The following is a 17973-nucleotide window of genomic DNA, read 5'->3' on the forward strand; positions in this document are numbered from 1 at the left end:
AAGTCAAATAACAAGGTGAAAAACGGTATGTGATTACCAGGAATGATTTAAAATACTAAATAAAAATGATAGAAAAGGTGATATTGCAAGCAGAAGTTATGAAACACCAAAACACATGAAACAGAGAGAATGTTGAAATGCTAGGGGAGAAATGTAATGTGATGATTGGATCAAAGGATTGTGGTAAAAGTAACACAAGTGTTAATAAAATATGAATAATGATGAAGATAACGGCACTGATTTTTTTAAAAAATAAAAGTCAGGAACTAAGAACTTATTATGGAAACAAAATAAAAATCATAAGAAAGAACAATTTGATCCACTTGAAAATACCACTAATATCTGTGCAATCTGACTAAATGTATACTTCCTAATACATATTTTAGTGCCCATCAACAGCAGATAAAGTATTATGCAGAAATGCATGCATAATAATAACACAAGCCTAAACCATTCAGCTGTATCACAAATAATAATTATCTGGGACACTAAAAGATCATGGCAAAAGCTAATCTAATAAGTCTTCCATTATCCTTTAATACTTTAAAACTGTGCCGTGAGCTAAACAGTTGTCAAAATTGAGTTCTGTTTACACCGAGCTGAGTATCAGTGAAACAGAGATCACTGCTGAGCTCTAATTACAAAAACAAATTGTTCTCTCTGTAATCGAGCTGCAAAGGTTAGTCTGCTTCTCCTTCTCCCCCCCCAAACCCCCCAGCAGACTTTATGCTTATTGGAGGCACAAAGATGGATGAAAGATCATATGTTATTTGTTGAGCAGATAGGAGTTGTATGAGAGGGGACATAATACAACCCCACCAGATAACGCTGATTAGCAGCTGCCTTGCGGGGATGAGGTCACAGAGAGCCCGGTGACTACTTTAAACCGGATATTGTATTTCATTTTAACTCAGCTAATGGCATATTCCCTTTTCTTCAAAGTGCAGTGGCTACCAGAAAAGTGCTGCCTTTGGCTATCCTGCTTCTGAAGGGAGGTAAAGACTGCAGAAGTTATCCAGAGAGGCACAGGGAATCTGTCCTCTGCTCAAGATCACATGGACTTCCATCCTCCATATTGAGTATGTTAAGAACTGCAGTTGTACACTTCACTTTATGGAGATGGGAGCTAGCTAAGCATTTGTGGAAAGCTGACTGGTGTGCAAGTCTGCATCAGAGGACTGAGTTCAGATTTCGCATTGTGAAGTTCTGCCCATATGAATGTCCAACATGAATGGAAGTAGGACAGCTCACTAATTATCATGACTTCTAAGTTTTTATTCAGTCCTGCTGGGGAGAGTTAGGGTTCTATTTGTTTTTCTGCAATAAAGTCTTACATTCATAGGCAGCTTGAGGTACAGCTCCCCACTTCCCAGCCCTCTTGCCAATAATTTCCTCTATCACAATCACACGTTAGATACTGTATGGCACCAACACAGATTTTCAGGTCTGAATATAAAATGCTGATTGTGAACTAATAGCCATGGCTGCCTGTGCCACCACTTCTTTACAGATATGTAATTCACTTCTTGAAAGAAATGCTATTACAATGCAACTAAATGTAACACTGCTCCACAGCAGGTATTATTGTGGTGAGAATAGCCCATCACAGTCAGATGGTAAACATTTGTTTTACACAAGCCAGTCTCTGCTTGTTCACTGACAGAGAAAATACATTTTGCATCATCACTTACGTTGTTTTCCTTATCTGGCGTGATAGTTACAATCTATATTTCTCAGCTCTGTGCCCCAAGGACCGAAAGCATCAAAGTAGAAGGAAAGAAAATATACTAATAAAAATGCAGTACCAACCCATCTCATGAACAGAACCAGAGTCATCTTTGATTTCCAACATGCTCACAGCTCTTTCCAAGACAGCTGCTAAATTACTACTTTAAAACACTGAAAGCCAGCATGAGAAAAGCTCTTATTTTATGAATAACAGCTACCTAATTCACACAGCCTTGCTCAGGGAAGAATATGTTTCATTATGACTAGTACTCAGTTTTGCATCTAGAACTCAAATCAAAGAAAAGGTTACTGAGAAACTCTATTATGATGGCAAAGTGTACTATTCCTTTGAATGATGAATTACTAAAACAAAAACAAAAAACAAAAAAAAAGGCAATTAAATCTACTTAATTCTACATTCTACAAAACTCACCAAATCTAAAAATTTAAGGCTCATTTAAAGCAAGCAGAGTGGGTCATTAACAGCTTATTGAAGATGTCAGTCAACTGGATATGAGGTAAGAATTCAAACACATGTAAGTACTGGCAGTCCTCATGCCTGATTTTTTTTCTTTTTGTTCTACTAAGGAGAAAATTTCCATCTTGCACCCTATTGGAAAAAGAAATCCCACCTAATGTAGATTTGCATTTGTAATTCTTTCATAATCTATCTTCTCTAATACTAGAGATATTAAGAAACTTCATGCCTTAGGAGTGGAATGCCTACTTACTTTATCTAGGCTAATTAAAAATAATTTTGAAGTTTGCTATTATGAACTTGGGATTTTTAAGACGTATGACTAGGTGCATTGCAATGGCACGTGTATTTCAGTTGTAAAATATGACTTTTATATATTTAGGAAGCTTTAAAATTCTTTTGAATTTTTTTGTGTGTAGTACAATTCTGAATTTTCTGCTGGGAAATTAATTATTTCACAGTAGCCATTTACAATTTGCAAGAAAAATGCATTATTAGTTGATAGCACTCTAATAATTTTAAATGGAAGAATATAGTCATTACGCTAAAAAAAAGTAAAAACTGAAAAGAAATCTGCACTACTTTCTCAGCCCAGAATGATGAAATTTTTGGGTATTTACTAGCAAAATGAGACTTGTAATCTGGTTATGTCTGTAAGACAGACATAAATCACTACATAATGAATGAGTGTAATTTCTAACCTCTCATCTGTAAGTAAGTTTTATAACTAAAATATATCCTTTTAAACACAAAGTGATACAAATACATTCATATTAAGAGTTTTATGTCTTATCCTTTACACAATGATAGTTTCCATCTTGCTGTATATCTGGCTTGGTAACTTCAAAATCTAACTTACTGCTTAAACTTAAAGGCCTACACTTTTTGCATACACAGAATTAGCATTCATTCATTCTGGGTGCCAAACAAGGAGCTTACATGAAAAAGATAAAAAAGACAAAACCACAGATATTGTAAATAGTCGGAGATTATCTTGCAACATCTTGCCTATATGTAGAAGAAGTTCTTATTCAAAGGGTGTGATTATTTTAGAAGATATAGGAAGACCTTTATCTTTTTTTTCTGCCTATTGCAGCATCTCTGAAAAAATACATAAACATCTCTGTGTCAAGATGTGCCTAGTTTCAGAAAGCTGTTTAAACTTCAACAGGCTAAAGTGACTGCCCACTTCTTCATTTTCTCAAAAATAATATTTCTACTCACATGTGGGAAAAAAACCCATGGCATTTGCCATCTTTTTGTTTTGCTTTAAGCAGTTTTGCAGTGTGGATTCACCATTTTTTGGGCTAGGAAACATCTCCAGTGAAGACCTACCTTCTGACTGAAGCAAGGTTCTCCTTTCTTTAGCCTGTGGTTCCTCAGTATGTAAACCCAAGCTAGATCATTCCTGCCTGGCATCTACTCTGTGTTTCTGTCCTGTTTCAATTTTACAGTGCCTAAAAGTGCCTAAAAGAACATACAAAATAAATCAGTTCACCTTCCTGAACCAGCTTGCTGAAGGATCACAAGTCCTCTGTCCTTTAAAATTCTCATCTAGAGAATGGAGAATGTACTATATGGAACCAGGACAGTTTAACTGATTTAAACCAAATTAAATTGTGAAAGTAACTTTCTAATGTTGGAAAGACTATTGAGAGACCCCATCCTTGCTCATCAGGAGCTAATGTTTATGGACAGTCACTTGTATTGTTATTGCTCCTTTTAATGTTAAAAGTTTCCTTCTTGTTTTAAACATATTAATGCCTTCCTAGGAATGGTCCTTCCTGGGATCACAAGTTGCAACCTTGCCACATGCATTGCAAAGACTGTGTAAGTGGAGCTGCTATGGTCCACAAACTGATGGACCCCAGCCTTACATCTTCTGAGTTAATGTTGTCACAAAACTGTCACAAAATCTAAAGGGCAAAGACTAGCTGATTCAAGGTCAGCCAGCTTAAGAAGGATGTGATGCTGGAGGAACAAAGAACATTCTGAATATCTGTAGGTTAGGAATATTTTCTGTTTCCTTAAATTATATACCCTATGCTTTCTCAAGTAGTACAAAGTCTCAAGATCTCATCAGACATACAGAGAAAGGAACTGAAATTCCTTGTTTTTACCTCAATAAGCATTGTCCTTTTTTTTAGTGTCGGATTGGATTGCAATCATCAATGTGATAATTTTATTTTGCTCATACTGCTTTAACTTGCATTATGCAGAAATCAGTCAGGGACACAAGCATAATATGCACAGCAAAAAAAAAAAAAAATTCTAAGAGGACAAGCCACCTCAACCTGTCATGTAAGCAACTCATATTTTCCATTGGTTCTCCATTTATTTTCAACGCTGGTTCAAGAACCTGGCCATAATATTTAAGGCTTTGCTGAGCAGAATGCATCTGAGAATAATTCTCTGTTCACTGCACAATGAGACAGCTGTGTCCCTCTAGGCCACTCTCATGAGTGTGAAGCTCTCAGGATTAGAAATAAAATGTTCTCTGTTGATGGCTGTCATTTGATGGAAAAGACACATCACAAGAAATAAACAGGGGCTCCAGTCAGATTCTCTTACACTGAGGAAACAATCAAAGAATAAGAACTAAACTAAACCAAACCAGAAATTTAAATGCAGTAAATAAAACCAGCCACATCTGTTAGCTACTGTTGGAAAGTCAAGCTTCTCATTAACAGCTCCATGGCTACATCAAACTTGCACAGTGTGGATCTGCTGGGATATGCCATGCCTCCTGCTCCCCATCCACATACTTAATTCTTCTAATGGAAATCAGGGTGCAATGAGATAAAAATTATTCCAACAGAGTTTTGGGGTCCCATCCTGGACACTGTCCCAGTAAACAGTTGAGCACAAGCAAGTCTTGCATCGATATCTAAATGATTGAGGTAGTTGGCTCTCACAGGCTACAATAAGAGGTACCTGGAAACGTGACTAAAGGTTAGGTAAGATCTGAATCCTATGGACTTCAGCATACTGTACTTAACAAAATTAATGTCCTTAATACCTTTCTTTGTCTCTTCACAAGAAATATGACTTCAAATTTTTTTTAAATCCTAACACTTTTCACCAGGAAACAGTATGGATTTTGTTTCCCTTTATATAACACTGCTATCAATTTTTTTATTTGCCCAAACTCACCTTCCTTGTGCAGTATTCCTATGAAGTACTTGGAAGAGCTCCTTTGGAATCAAACCTATTTCTGCTGGATAGAACAAATGGCAGGATATGCTTGAAGAGTTACGTGGCTGGCAGTCACCGCTGAGAGTAAAGCATATAATGCTAACTCTCAGCATGCATCAGGGTGGAATTCAAGCACAGCTGAACAGAGTTGCAGGTATCCTTGTCTACCTTTGAGCTCTTCAACCTGACAGAGCAGTGTACCATAACTTTACATTCAGACCTGTTTTGTTCTTTTCAGTAAGGAAATCCTGAATACAGCATTGATGGAATCGCTTGTTTGAATCAGCAAGCAAGCTATTAACGGGACATGTCTGGGTCAAATATTCCACAAGTTTCAGCTGTTACTATAACCTCTTTTTAAAACTGGAGAGAAGTTTTCTTTTCCTAAGGTTCCAGATGAAGGAATTTTAAATAAATATATATTGTAATTGAATGAGAATAGGAGAAAAAAATGTTAAGCCCCTTAGATAAACTGAGAGACTCCTATTCTTGTCTGAGAACGAGTGACACTCTGTGGAGCCCAAAATATTGATTCCTTTCCTACAGGTTCTTTGGCTGATTCTGGCTTAATAGGTGTAAAACTGCCACAGCAGAAAACTGTCTATGTGGTGTAACAGCCCTACCTATAATTTCCATGCAGCTAGAATGATGCTGAGCACACCTTTGTCCTGATCCAGGTCTCATGTTGCAGACATGATTCAGAAGTCAGCATAGCCAGGATTCATGGCTGTGTGGTCCTTCTTCTTAGCATAATGCTCTTCTTGGATTTTACCTTGAACCTTTACAGAAATTCTGTGAAAAGGACCCTTGGTGATTACACAAGAAGGTGACTTTTCTGTGCTGCAGGGTAAAAGAGACTGTGGCCAGGCTATTGAGCTCGGTTTCAGGGTCAGAGAACCCCTGACATCAGAGTGCCATGGTTTATTTGTACAAAGTTACCTGATAGGATCTGAGCAATGGCTGAATGAAGATGCATTACCAACAGGTTTCTTTCATGTATTATGACCCTGTGTTTACCGTACTCAACCAAGAAGCTGCAGCAATCCCCACAAAACTATGGCAGCCTAGTCAGGAGCTACAGCAACCCAAACAGATCCCACTGCAGTCCATAAAAGAGCGTTGGACACGAGGTGGAAAAGAATCTTAAGGCATTGCTTTGATGAAAGACCTCATAATGAACACCAGAGCATGTAAGAGCACACCTACTTCTGTCTGAGACTACACTGAAGCACTCTGAAAAATTAACCCATATCAGTTAAACAGACAAAGATTTGCTCAATTGCATCAAACCACTAAGTAGATATTCTTATACTCTTCTTGTTGCACTTTTACTCTTTTCATTGCTTTTTTCCTAATTCTTATTCAGATCTAAAATGCCCTGATTCTCTTTACTCTTATTCACTTTGGCACTTTGGATTTACTTTGGATTTAAATTCAGAAAAAGTGACTGTACTTTAAGCCTAAATAAAGATAAAAATAGATAGCTCTAAAATGATTTGACTAATCTACCTGTAATGTTAATTTGGGCAAGTTTTCACAGCTGTGTCAGTGTAGAAAAAGAGGAAAACATTAAGATTTGTGCTAGATTGAGGGAAAATGGTAATAGTAATGGATGTTTGCATTCTTAAATTAAGTTCTGCAACAATAGGCTGTGAGAGGTCTCTAATAGGATGCAAAAGATCTCTAAAAGTATTTTTTCAGGGATGACGAAAGTCAAAATGACAAAAGGGTAATGAACAAGCCTAAAATAGGCATTTGGTAAATTGTGTAATAAAGGAACAATAGAAATATCATTGTTGCCTTTGATATGTGATACTACTAGTATACCAAGGAAAAATGGACATTGTCTGTACATGTACTTGAAAAGGTTATTCTTAGCTGCCAAAACTCCCAGGAAGAGTGAGAATAAAAAGTAGAAGGAGCTGAAAATAGGAAACTGGTGGCAGTCATCAGAGACAACCAATATAATGTGTGGGTGTTTTTTCCAGTAAAAAGGAAGCACACATTGAATTTTATTTTAACATTAGTTGCAGGTATAACTATCAAGTCTCCCTCTCATAAAAATTCATTATGAAGAGGCAGACTTGAGTCAACTGAATCACAAGCAAAAGATAAAATTCAAGATGAAAATGAGACAGCTAAGGATCTCTCTATAATTGATTTGCAATAAATGTGTCTTCTTTTTTTCTTTTCTGTCTTACTGTAATGGCCTAGGAAAGAACTGAAAATGACATTGTAGTTCTGCAGCATTTCCACATTTCTGCAGAGATTTTGTTTCTACTTTCTGAATTTTAGATGCTAAAGCTCATATACTTTTTCGGGTTGAAAATTGATAAGAGGAGAGTATATTTTAATTAGCAACCAAGGAAATGTTTGCAATGAATGGAACACATCCAAGAAGAGTAGGCATCATGCAAAGCGGCACAAGAAAAAGGCTGGTGACATTTGAATTGGCTATGATAATGATTCTTAGATTGAAGACAAGTGACAGATATAGAAAAGCATGTAATCTCAGATAACATGTCAGCTAGAGTGAAGTCACAAACTGCAAAGTGAAAAAGGAAAGAAAAATGGGGTAGAGTAAAAAGTTGATGGTATTCGGAGAGGGAATAGCAAAGAAAAACTTAAGTGAATAAAATCCTAATTGAACAGGGCACATACAAATACATAGCCAGACCAAAATCAAGTATTTACTTGATTCTACACTTTTTTTTTAAGTCTAAAATATAAGAACTCCAGCAGCTGATTCTAAGAGAGGAATGTGATGTAACAGATACCTCCCAAGGGTAATAGAAAGAAAATATCCAGTGGAACCCAGTTTTATTATAATTCCAAGATACAAATTATGTAGGAATGATGAAGTACACTGCACTTATAACGACTAGTCAAAGAGTTCACGAGAGGATAAACAGTGCTTGCTTGATTTACTTTTTAGCATTCAACAGGCCAGGTGGAAAAAGTAACTACAAGTTACATTGTAATGCTGGCAACTAAGCTCTCAAATTTAATGTCTATAGGAAAGAGAAAGAAAGAGAGAAGAAAGAGAAAGAGAAAGAGAAAGAGAAAGAGAAAGAGAAAGAGAAAGAGAAAGAGAAAGAGAAAGAGAAAGAGAAAGAGAAAGAGAGAAAGAGGAAAGAGGAAAGGAAAAAAAAAGGCTACAGTATCATTTGACTGAAAAAAATGGGAACTACCAGAACATGACAAAGCTTTTTGAAAGGAAATTGAAGAGGACATCTAAAAGACTAAATGCTCGCAGATGACAAGCAGACTGCCTAAAGATACTATATTAGGGGTTCAGAGAAACTGTATACCACTTATCAAAAACACTTTTAAGGGACAAAAAAATAGCCGGCATGGTGAAACAGCAGACTAAAGGAGGCCATTAGGAGTAAAAAGATACTTTTAAAAAAATGTCAAAATTGTGAACAAAGTAGGATGAGAAAATGCATGAAGTCCAACAAATAAAATGTTACAATATTGTAGGGAAGTATGAAAAAGATTTTGAAGACTATTTTTTCATGATACAGAAATTAATGAGAGTTTTTACCAAAAAATGAGGAAAAAAAAAAAATTAACATCTGCCAGGGGATCAGTGGATTAGTGAGGCTGACGCAGAATCCACACATGCAGAGTGCTGAAAAAAGATAAGGTCACAAGTACCCCCTCCTCAGAAAAAAAAAAAAGGTTTTGGAAAGAAGGAAGCCAGGGAGACTCCTACAATGCAGATATTTTGGGGATAGAAATGAGTCACTAAAACTACCTGGAATGAAAAGATTAATAGGGTAAAATGACTCCTAACAAATCAGCAGACCATATAGAATCCAAGTATGAAATTGGAGCATTGTAATGCTATCACTTAAATTAGCTTTGGTATCAAACAAAAGTGAGTAGTAAAATCTGAGACTGAAGAGCGGTAGATAGATGCCATGCAATGGAATGACTACGGCATGTGAGATTCAGTGTCAACAAATGCAGGTAACGTACATGATGGAAAACAGTAACAACTCTCAATACACAAGCAAGGGACTCTCAAACTGATCTCTGGACAGTTAAATGAAGATGTCAGTTCAAAGTTCAACAAGAGAGCAGTTAGAATAAGAAGGTATCTTGGAAAAGAATAGAGATTAAATCACAAAACATTACTCTTTTAATCCATAGCTGCTGTGTCTAGGCTTCTGTATTCAGTTCTGCACATGCCATGTTCAAAAGAATATAATAGAACTGAAAAGAAAAAAGAGCAGCAAAGATGATCAAAGTTATGAAAGGGCTTTCATAAGAGAAAAGATTAAATAGACTAAGATTTTTCAGCTTGAAGAAAACACAACAAAGGGAAAATATGAAAAGAGTTTTGAATCGCGATTGTCACTGAGAAGACTAATAGGAAACAATTATTTACTGTTTCTCCTAAAGCAAGAACTAGACACTGCCAGTGAAATTATCAGGTGGCAGTTTTCAATCAAAAGCAGTGTGTTTGTACACACAGCAAAGCTGTAGAGATTGTTGTGCAGGACATTATGGAAGCTAAGGATCTTTAACATCGTTACACAAAATCACAGAACAAAAATCCTCACAGGTTTGACGAAAAATATCTTTTTTTATTTTCTTGCACCCTTTTCTTTGGACTCTTAATTGCACAGGGCTGTAATTGTCCTGAAGTCTTTGTCCAAACGCTGGAGTAACAGGAAATTCCACAAGGTGACTCAGATGTTGCATTTGTGTGGATGATTGAATTACCTTCAGCAGCTGTAAGTGAAGGGCATACATATAGTAGAGTTGCCCTAGACTGCAGGATGAGTTGGAGTTTGTTACATCACGTGTAACTTCCACATCTCAACCCTTTCTAGACAGGGTTGTTTTCACATGCTTTTAAACCTCTACAGATTAATATCTTATGTACCAAAGAAAATGTTTAAATCAGTGTGGTAGTTGCTGAATCAGTGCTTGCACTGCACCTTCCCAGCAATTTTTATTACTCTTGCTTTCATATCCATTATTCTGAATGTCAGGGAGCTATTTTTAAGTACTTGCTTAGTTCAGTTTAATAAAAGATATTAAATTATCTGCACCAAAAAATTAAAAGTATTCCTTATTAAGAATTTAGTTTCATAAAATCAAATGCATATGTAGCTATCAGCATGACTGCTCCAGACAAGATACATTTTACAATCTACACTGGAATGGTGAGATAGAAAAAGAAATATGGGACCAGAATTATAAGAAGTCACAGAAAGTATACAGTTAAAAACTTCATATGTCCAGTATAAAATTTGCCTACCTTTGCAATAATTTTTTATATGTCCACTATTATTACTAAGTTACTGCTTTAAGCTCAAAGTCCTTCCTTTTCAAAATCTGTTCCATTTTTCCAGCAATAGAATAATCATAATATTGAATTCTTATACTTCTCAGAGTGAAATTTTCTGATGGTAGTAAATAAAAATCTTAGTTAACTTTCAAAAAGCTGAGGGATCTAAAGCCCAAATCAGAAAGAATATTAAGGGATTAAATTGGCCCATATTAGCTCTATTGATACAAGACAAGGTATAGAGATATTAAAAGCTGTGTAAGGATGTAAATTTAAGAAATTTTGTCACTATTTTCAGTAATAAACACTTTTGCTTTCCTGTTCTGAAAACTAGATAAACTTAGAATATTTTGTGAACTACAAATTTAGCTGTGAATAGCAAAGCATAAATTATTATAAGAGTACCTTAATCTAAATTACAGTTCTCATAATTTCTGAAATAGCAATCTATAGTCATTGAAAACTGTCTACTTCATATTTTCACAAAAAATCATTATGTCTTTTATTTTAAAATGGGTGGGGGTTTTTTGTTTGTTTTATAAGCTACTTCCCTATTTTTTCTTCCTTTGTAGAAGTAGTTAAATATTAAGTAAACCAACCAAACAAATATTTTGTTGTGGGTAAGAAAAAAGTAAACTAAACCATCAGAAAAAAGTACTCAAAGTTCTCCTTTAGAGAGAGAGAAAAATAATCCCGATAGGATGGTTACTCCACTACTTGTTTTTATGTTAACAAAGCCAAAAGAGCAAACACAAAAGCAGAAGACAGTCAAAGGTATTTGAGTGATGTACAATATAGAAGATTTACTTTCTGAGATAGTCCTGAGAGGCACTTACAGAGTTAAATACTTGTTATTAGGGTTAATCTGTACATGAGAAGGTGTGTAACATATTCCTGTCAACTGTGTTCAATTTGCCAAAAATGCAGTTCAATCTTTCTCTGTGTGAGCCTTGCAAGAAAGCAGACTATGTTCTCTATCAATAACACTGATGCTGAATAGCAACTTGTGAGACCAGATCTATATTGTGAAGCTTTTCTGGCAAAGATATGTCATCTAGAAGTGTGAAAAAATATGACAACCCCGTTTCTCACAGCTATTTGGCAGAAAACTCTGACATTCACATGGTTATAGGAATATATATTTAGTTTAGTTTATTTCTTTCAGGGACACAGTGCAGAAAGGTTAGAAGGAGACCTCTCTGTGCCAGCATGTGCAACATCTCCAGCAGCTGGCTCTGGTGATGGAGTTGAGAGGAGAGTGGCAGGTGTACTCATGGAGATAAGCCACACCATTCCATAATAACGGCACACCCTACAGTGGGTGTGATAGAATGGGATAGACTTGAAGTATCTTAAACAAATATTTACTTAGATTTAATAGGATTGCTACTGTATGTTTATGAAATGCCAGTTGATTCTTAAATGTATTTGCCAGGGATTAACAGCTATTTCAGAATCCATTGCTATTTAATGAACATACAAGAACAGCCTTAGATGTTATGAGGAGTTAGGTTTAGCAAGTTCATGAATTACTTCCATTCACCAAATGATAAAAATTTACTGAAGATTAACATTATGTAAGGTACAGATATTTTACACAGAGATTAATCCTTAAATTAATACTTTTATTCATCCCTTGATATTCAATTATCTTAAATTAAAACAGTTCCAGCAGTAGGATAAATATGTTAATTTATTTTGATTTTAAGAAGTTCATATGATCTAAGACCATGCCTTTCTTTTCTTGTGAGTCATTTCAGTAAAGCACTTCAACACATAGGGCTTTTGAGAAAGTTGATCTCAGGTTCTAATTTTAAACCTCCAACACACTATACTCCATTGCTTCCGGCACTAGAAATTTGGCCATAAGAATCAAAACCTAAGGTAAAGTTGATAAATATTAAAGCAAAGCATAAAAATTATGCACCTAACACAGTCACATAATTTTGTGAGGGAAAAAACAGTTCCCATCTGCAAATACATGGGAGAAGGAACGATGGCCATGCAAACAGAAATCATATTTCTACCATGGAAGAGAGATTCACCACCTCTACAGAATGATTGATGAAATGGAAAAGATTTGCTGAATAAATTTATGATGATGTCTCCAGAATAAACTTGGGCTGGAACAATTAACACCTATAACACAAATAAGAAACACAGAAATACAAGACTTGTAATAAACAATAGTCAGTTTGCAAAAAGCTCGGTCCCTCAAAACCTGAGTGTAAATTCTTCTTTCATAGGTTCAGGTGTGCAGAGTTATTTAATTCTATCTCAGTTAGTCATCTTTTACTGACAGTAAAAAGGATGTGATTCATCTTAGGTCAAAGGAATCATACGCTGGAAGTACCTCACTCTCCTCAGTAATTCTATAGAGCTCATCAACTAACTAATTACAAAGAATCAGGGTAACTAGCTCAGATGTAGGTGAGATAGTAGGTGAAATGATAGGGACAAGGTTCCTTAGAACTTGGGGCTGTTCTTTCCTTCAACAGGGTTAAAAATGTAGAGGTTTGGGAAGCTTTCTTTTCCTTTTTTTTTAACTAACAAACCCTTCAGGTCTTTCCAGCTTGTTGTAGTTATAGAGGACTAAATATCTAGAAGAAAACCCAAGTTTCAAATCTATTTTGGAAATGTAAAAATCCATCTAAATGAAGATGCCATTAACTTGAATATCCTGAATTTCATTAAAATTTTGAAGAGTATTTTAGCTGTCTTAAACTTATAATTTTAATTTCTTTCCTATTTTCCAGAGTATTATGTTCACACATCTAAAGTAAAAATATCATCTAATTTTTATGAAAACTTTTTTTAATACAAAGGTTTATGCAAAAGAATTATATTATCTGGCATTGGATTAAAAAGACAAAGTTATATTTTGTAGATTTATAACAAAACAAAAAAAAACTTGGCCTAACTGTGTTGACGTAAAATGGGCAAGGTGGTACAACTCTGCTGACCCTGATGAACTCCTGCAAAAAAGCAAGCACCTGTCTGATATGAAATATATTCCAGTTTAGAATTATTTAATTGCAGCTTGTCTCTAGGAAAATCAAAAATTTTTAGCACTTTTGGCAGAGAATTAAATTTAACAAAAGAACACTACTTCTAATAGTAGGGCAGTTTCTTGTTTCTTAGGAAATCTGAGTGTGTTTTGATTGCTTGTTTGTATTTTTCTCCTGTGTTACATGTTGTCTTCCCACACTTTTAACTTCTAAGTTAATATTTTTTCTTCTTCTTCTTCCTCTAACTCCCTCTCTGTCTTTTCATACTTCTGCATATCAGAAAAAGACATTTAATAAGTTTACAATAATCTGAGCTTCTACTGACATCTGAATCCTTGTCTTTAAAGAATTTAAAGAAATCTTTAGGTTCTAAGTAGCAATGAAGGCTACTTAGGCTTTAAACACGGGCTTATTTTGCCATACTGATGAAGGTTACACATCTCCTGAAATCACTGTAAAATAATGGTGAATTAGTGATTGGGGCAAGATTTCTCAATAGCAAAAGGAAGGTGAGTTCACACTTGTAGGTAATTGTCTAGCCTGTGTTTGAGAATCTCTGTTCTTGTGCCAAAATTTTAGCAACATAAATGTTTCTGCTATTCTCCATATATTAAGAAAAAAATGTGAATGCACAGAAAATAAAAAGTATAAAATTAAAAATAAAGGAACGACAGTATACATTAATAATAAAGAATGAATTAAGAGACCCTGAATGTAACAAAAATATGGATGCTTTTGTGTAAAGAAAAGGTATCCATAAGAAAAATTCACAATTTCATATGTCATAGGCTTAAACACCTTGTGGAGTTTTATTTTCACAGTCAATATAATGAAGAGAGAAAATTTTGAGAGAAGTTTTATTTTGGAAGTCCAAACCACTTAACTTACTTTTTTATTGCAAACATGAAAGCCAAATAAAAAATACCCTTTATTAAAAAAAAATAATTTTTGTATTCCAGTTCAGAAATGTGCCCTGGTTATTCTTGTGGTCTGGTACCCTTGAGAAGTGAAAAAGCAGCCACAGAACACTGGCAAGTTAAGCTGAGTTTAAAGCTTTCCTCGCAGGAGTAGCTTCAGAGTTCAGTGTAGCTTTTTTCCTCTGTCCTGCTCTCCTCCAAGCACTTCCCATCAAAAAGAAGTAATTTGTGTTTGAAATTTATGTAAAACTTTTCTTACAACAACAAAATATCATACGGATAAGGGCCAGAATCCTTACTTCAAGTCAAACTAGCAATATTGAAAGGAAATATCACTTGTTAAAACTAATCACAGACATGAAATGTAGGAATACTCCAAAAAGTGTAGGAATATTCCACAAAGTGTAGGAATATTCATATTCAGCAGCACACACGGATCCAATATACACTTCCCTGGGCCATGAAGATTACAGATATGCTGTAAAAGTCTCTCCACAGGGTCAGAACAGACACAGCTCCATTTCTGTTGCTATTTTCTTTTTATGTTTGATTTGGACCTTGAAACGTTGTTTGGGCTCTGTAGCTGCCTAGAGATCTTGTCAATGTGAAACCTAAACTGCACTTTTTATGTAAGAACCGCTTTCATTTGTTCAAATGAAAATCAGGTCAGATAGTGCTATACATTATTAAATAGATATTAAAAAACTTTATTTGTAAAGGACTGCTTTTCAATTATATACTCTATTTAAATCTGACAGCTTTTGCCTCAGAATTATTATTCTTTCCGAAACAAGTTTTATGATGAAAATTGTGTGTTTTGTGTAAACAGATTTGTGAATTGTTCTCATAGTTGCAATTTTAAAAGAAGCAAGTGTAAAGTGTTTTAAAGCATTAAAATTTCTATACTGTTAAGATATAGATTTATATAGACTATAAAATTAAGTTTTCAGAGATATCAGTTAATGATGTCTTAATTTATGAGTATGCATGTGGACATATATAAACACACACATACTACATATACAATATTACAATATTAGTAATATTGCATTAATAATAGTAAAAGATATAAGACTATGCATTTTTTGATGTGTAATTACATGAACATGCCTGCTAATTTATATGAAGAAATTTATGTACTAAAAAGCTGGAGGGCTAGAGTCCTAAATTTAAAAAAATACCTATACTTGTCTTAAATAAAGGGGTATTACCTGTGCCACAGTGTGACTTGGTTGTACTGGGCATATGCTCTTCTCCATTTCACGCTGCAGAGGGGAGCAGATGGAATTAAATATAGCTTGGCATGCAGCACAGGGGCAGCCATGGAGCACTATTTTTTAGTACCACGCAGGCATTACCAGCTCTATATACATTAGAGATGAAACACAGAAAAGGGCATGTCACCTTCAGGAAAGGGTAGCAGTCAGTGAACATCTGTTATACATGCAGTGTTCCCTGTAGAAAGAACTGAAACGTGATGAAATATGCATCAAAAGTTCCCTATGCACTGAGGTACATTAAGTCCCTTTCAAACCATATGAAGCCCACTTGGGGAACGGAGGTTATTTGAGTGCAGCAGCTGCAATAGGAGAAAGCAGCAGCAGGGAATGGAAACCAGCTGCTCTGCCGTTCTGGAGATCGGCTCGGGCAGTAGGTGCACAGAGGCTGATACATGGCATGGTGTATCACTGATGTACAGAGACCAGACAAAGTTTCACTAAGTTTCATTAATTAATTGTTCTGCAGCTCTGTCTCTGAGCCAAATCCATGTTAAATGCTACATATTATATTATAATGTCAGGTATTATTGTTGGGAAGCACTACGTAATCCACATGCCTTGCAATTCTCTAACATGGTGAGTTCTTCCAGATGAAGATGTTCAGAGACAAGAGGCTGCAGAACAGCTAAGAGCAAATATTCTCTTTCAGTATGTTTTACTCAGGATTACACAGTACAATGCATCCCCATATTTAATTTTGACATCATAAAAAGCAGGTCTAAAGTGGATCCTCTGGCCCTGGGTAGTTTAAAATAAATCTAGATTATCACTGACAAATGTGTATTTAACCTTTTTAAAAAATCTCCAGGAAAGGGTATTCTTTGACTTACAGGGATAGCCTGCTTCAGTGCCTACACATCTTTACTATAAAGTTCTCTCTCAAATATAACTTAAATACTTCTTCCAGAAAGTTAAACAAAAAGAAAAGAAAAAGCAATCACAATCCTGTTTATAACAGTTTTATATACACAAAGACCTTTATTATGCTTCACCCTAGTCCTTGTTTGCTTAAACGCACACAGATTCTAAACAAACACTTCTTTCAAACTTCAGCTACAGGTGATGTTTCACAAACCTCTATTTTCTGCTGTTATTATACCTCTTTTTTTGATTTTGAATTCTTCCAGATCTTTCTCTAAAATATGCCTACAAACTGTGTACTGTGGATGTATCCCTAATTAGAGCATGCTGCAACTCTGGCCTAAATTAAATTAAACCACGTTTCTCCCTCTGGAAACCACGGCATTGGAGAAAAGTAGTATATAAACAGAAAAAGGGCCATGAAAAGGACAGTCTCTATTAGTGTGCACAGACATTAGGAGATACTCTTTGTTCCAGAAGAACAAAATACAATTAGTAGTATTCCAGCTAAAGTGCTGCTGAATGGAATAATTAACTCCTGTCCCTTATTTAAGACACTTCTCTTTTGTCTTCCCCAGCTGGACATAGAACTATTGATAAATACAATTGTTGAGATTTCCATCTAATATGTATTGGCTTTAAGTCCATCTGCAGAACATAGCTTCTTTTTGGTAAAAAGAATGTGGCTGGAATATGCAATGGGATTTTTTTAAATCTTGTCTACCATTGCTGTATATCATATCTGTATTTTCTGCTGAGTCAATAAGAGGAGATACATAAATCATACAATGATGATTGAAAATGAGGCAGAGAGAAGATGTATTTATTTTAATGGTCTCCTCTATGCAACTGAATAAACACACATACCCTCATATATATGTTTTTTTAAAAGTCTAGTTCTGTGTAAGCTTAATTAAAATAAACCTGTAAGTACACCATTCAAGGACATTTTCAGACACAGAGTAAGAGACAGGAATAGACTCTCCAGTCCTGTTACAATGGTTTCCTTGATATCAAGTATCCATCCAATATATGAATATATGCCCTAAAATATTCATTAACAAAAGTAAGCACAAGTAGAGAACATCCATTTACCACCCAGAGAAATGCATAAAGCCTGAAACTATGAAAACTCTCTATTTTCTGATTTCCTTTTTTCAGAAGTTGTTGATCTTTCTATGCCCCCGCTTTTCTTTCAATT

At 35.2% G+C, this 17973-nt stretch overlaps 1 protein-coding gene across 3 annotated transcripts in view; it reads right to left on the reverse strand.

Annotated features, from left to right (window-relative positions):
- The window catches only part of PCDH17 (protocadherin 17), an 87334-nt gene that overhangs the window by 34936 nt on the left and 34425 nt on the right, over window positions 1-17973 (reverse strand). The window contains exons 4-5 of one of the 3 annotated variants that reach the window (XM_069009530.1): window positions 15843-15896; window positions 12794-12845 (exon numbers count right to left, since the gene is read on the reverse strand). The exons of the other annotated variants lie outside the window; for them this stretch is intronic. Coding sequence (XP_068865631.1) covers window positions 15892-15896 — 5 coding nt within the window. The 3' untranslated portion in view covers window positions 12794-12845; window positions 15843-15891. Of the gene's footprint in view, window positions 1-12793; window positions 12846-15842; window positions 15897-17973 lie in introns of those variants that run through there. 3 annotated transcript variants of the gene reach the window in all.

This window comes from Aphelocoma coerulescens, chromosome 1 (genome assembly GCF_041296385.1).
Source record: "Aphelocoma coerulescens isolate FSJ_1873_10779 chromosome 1, UR_Acoe_1.0, whole genome shotgun sequence".
Taxonomy (NCBI): Eukaryota; Metazoa; Chordata; class Aves; order Passeriformes; family Corvidae; genus Aphelocoma; species Aphelocoma coerulescens.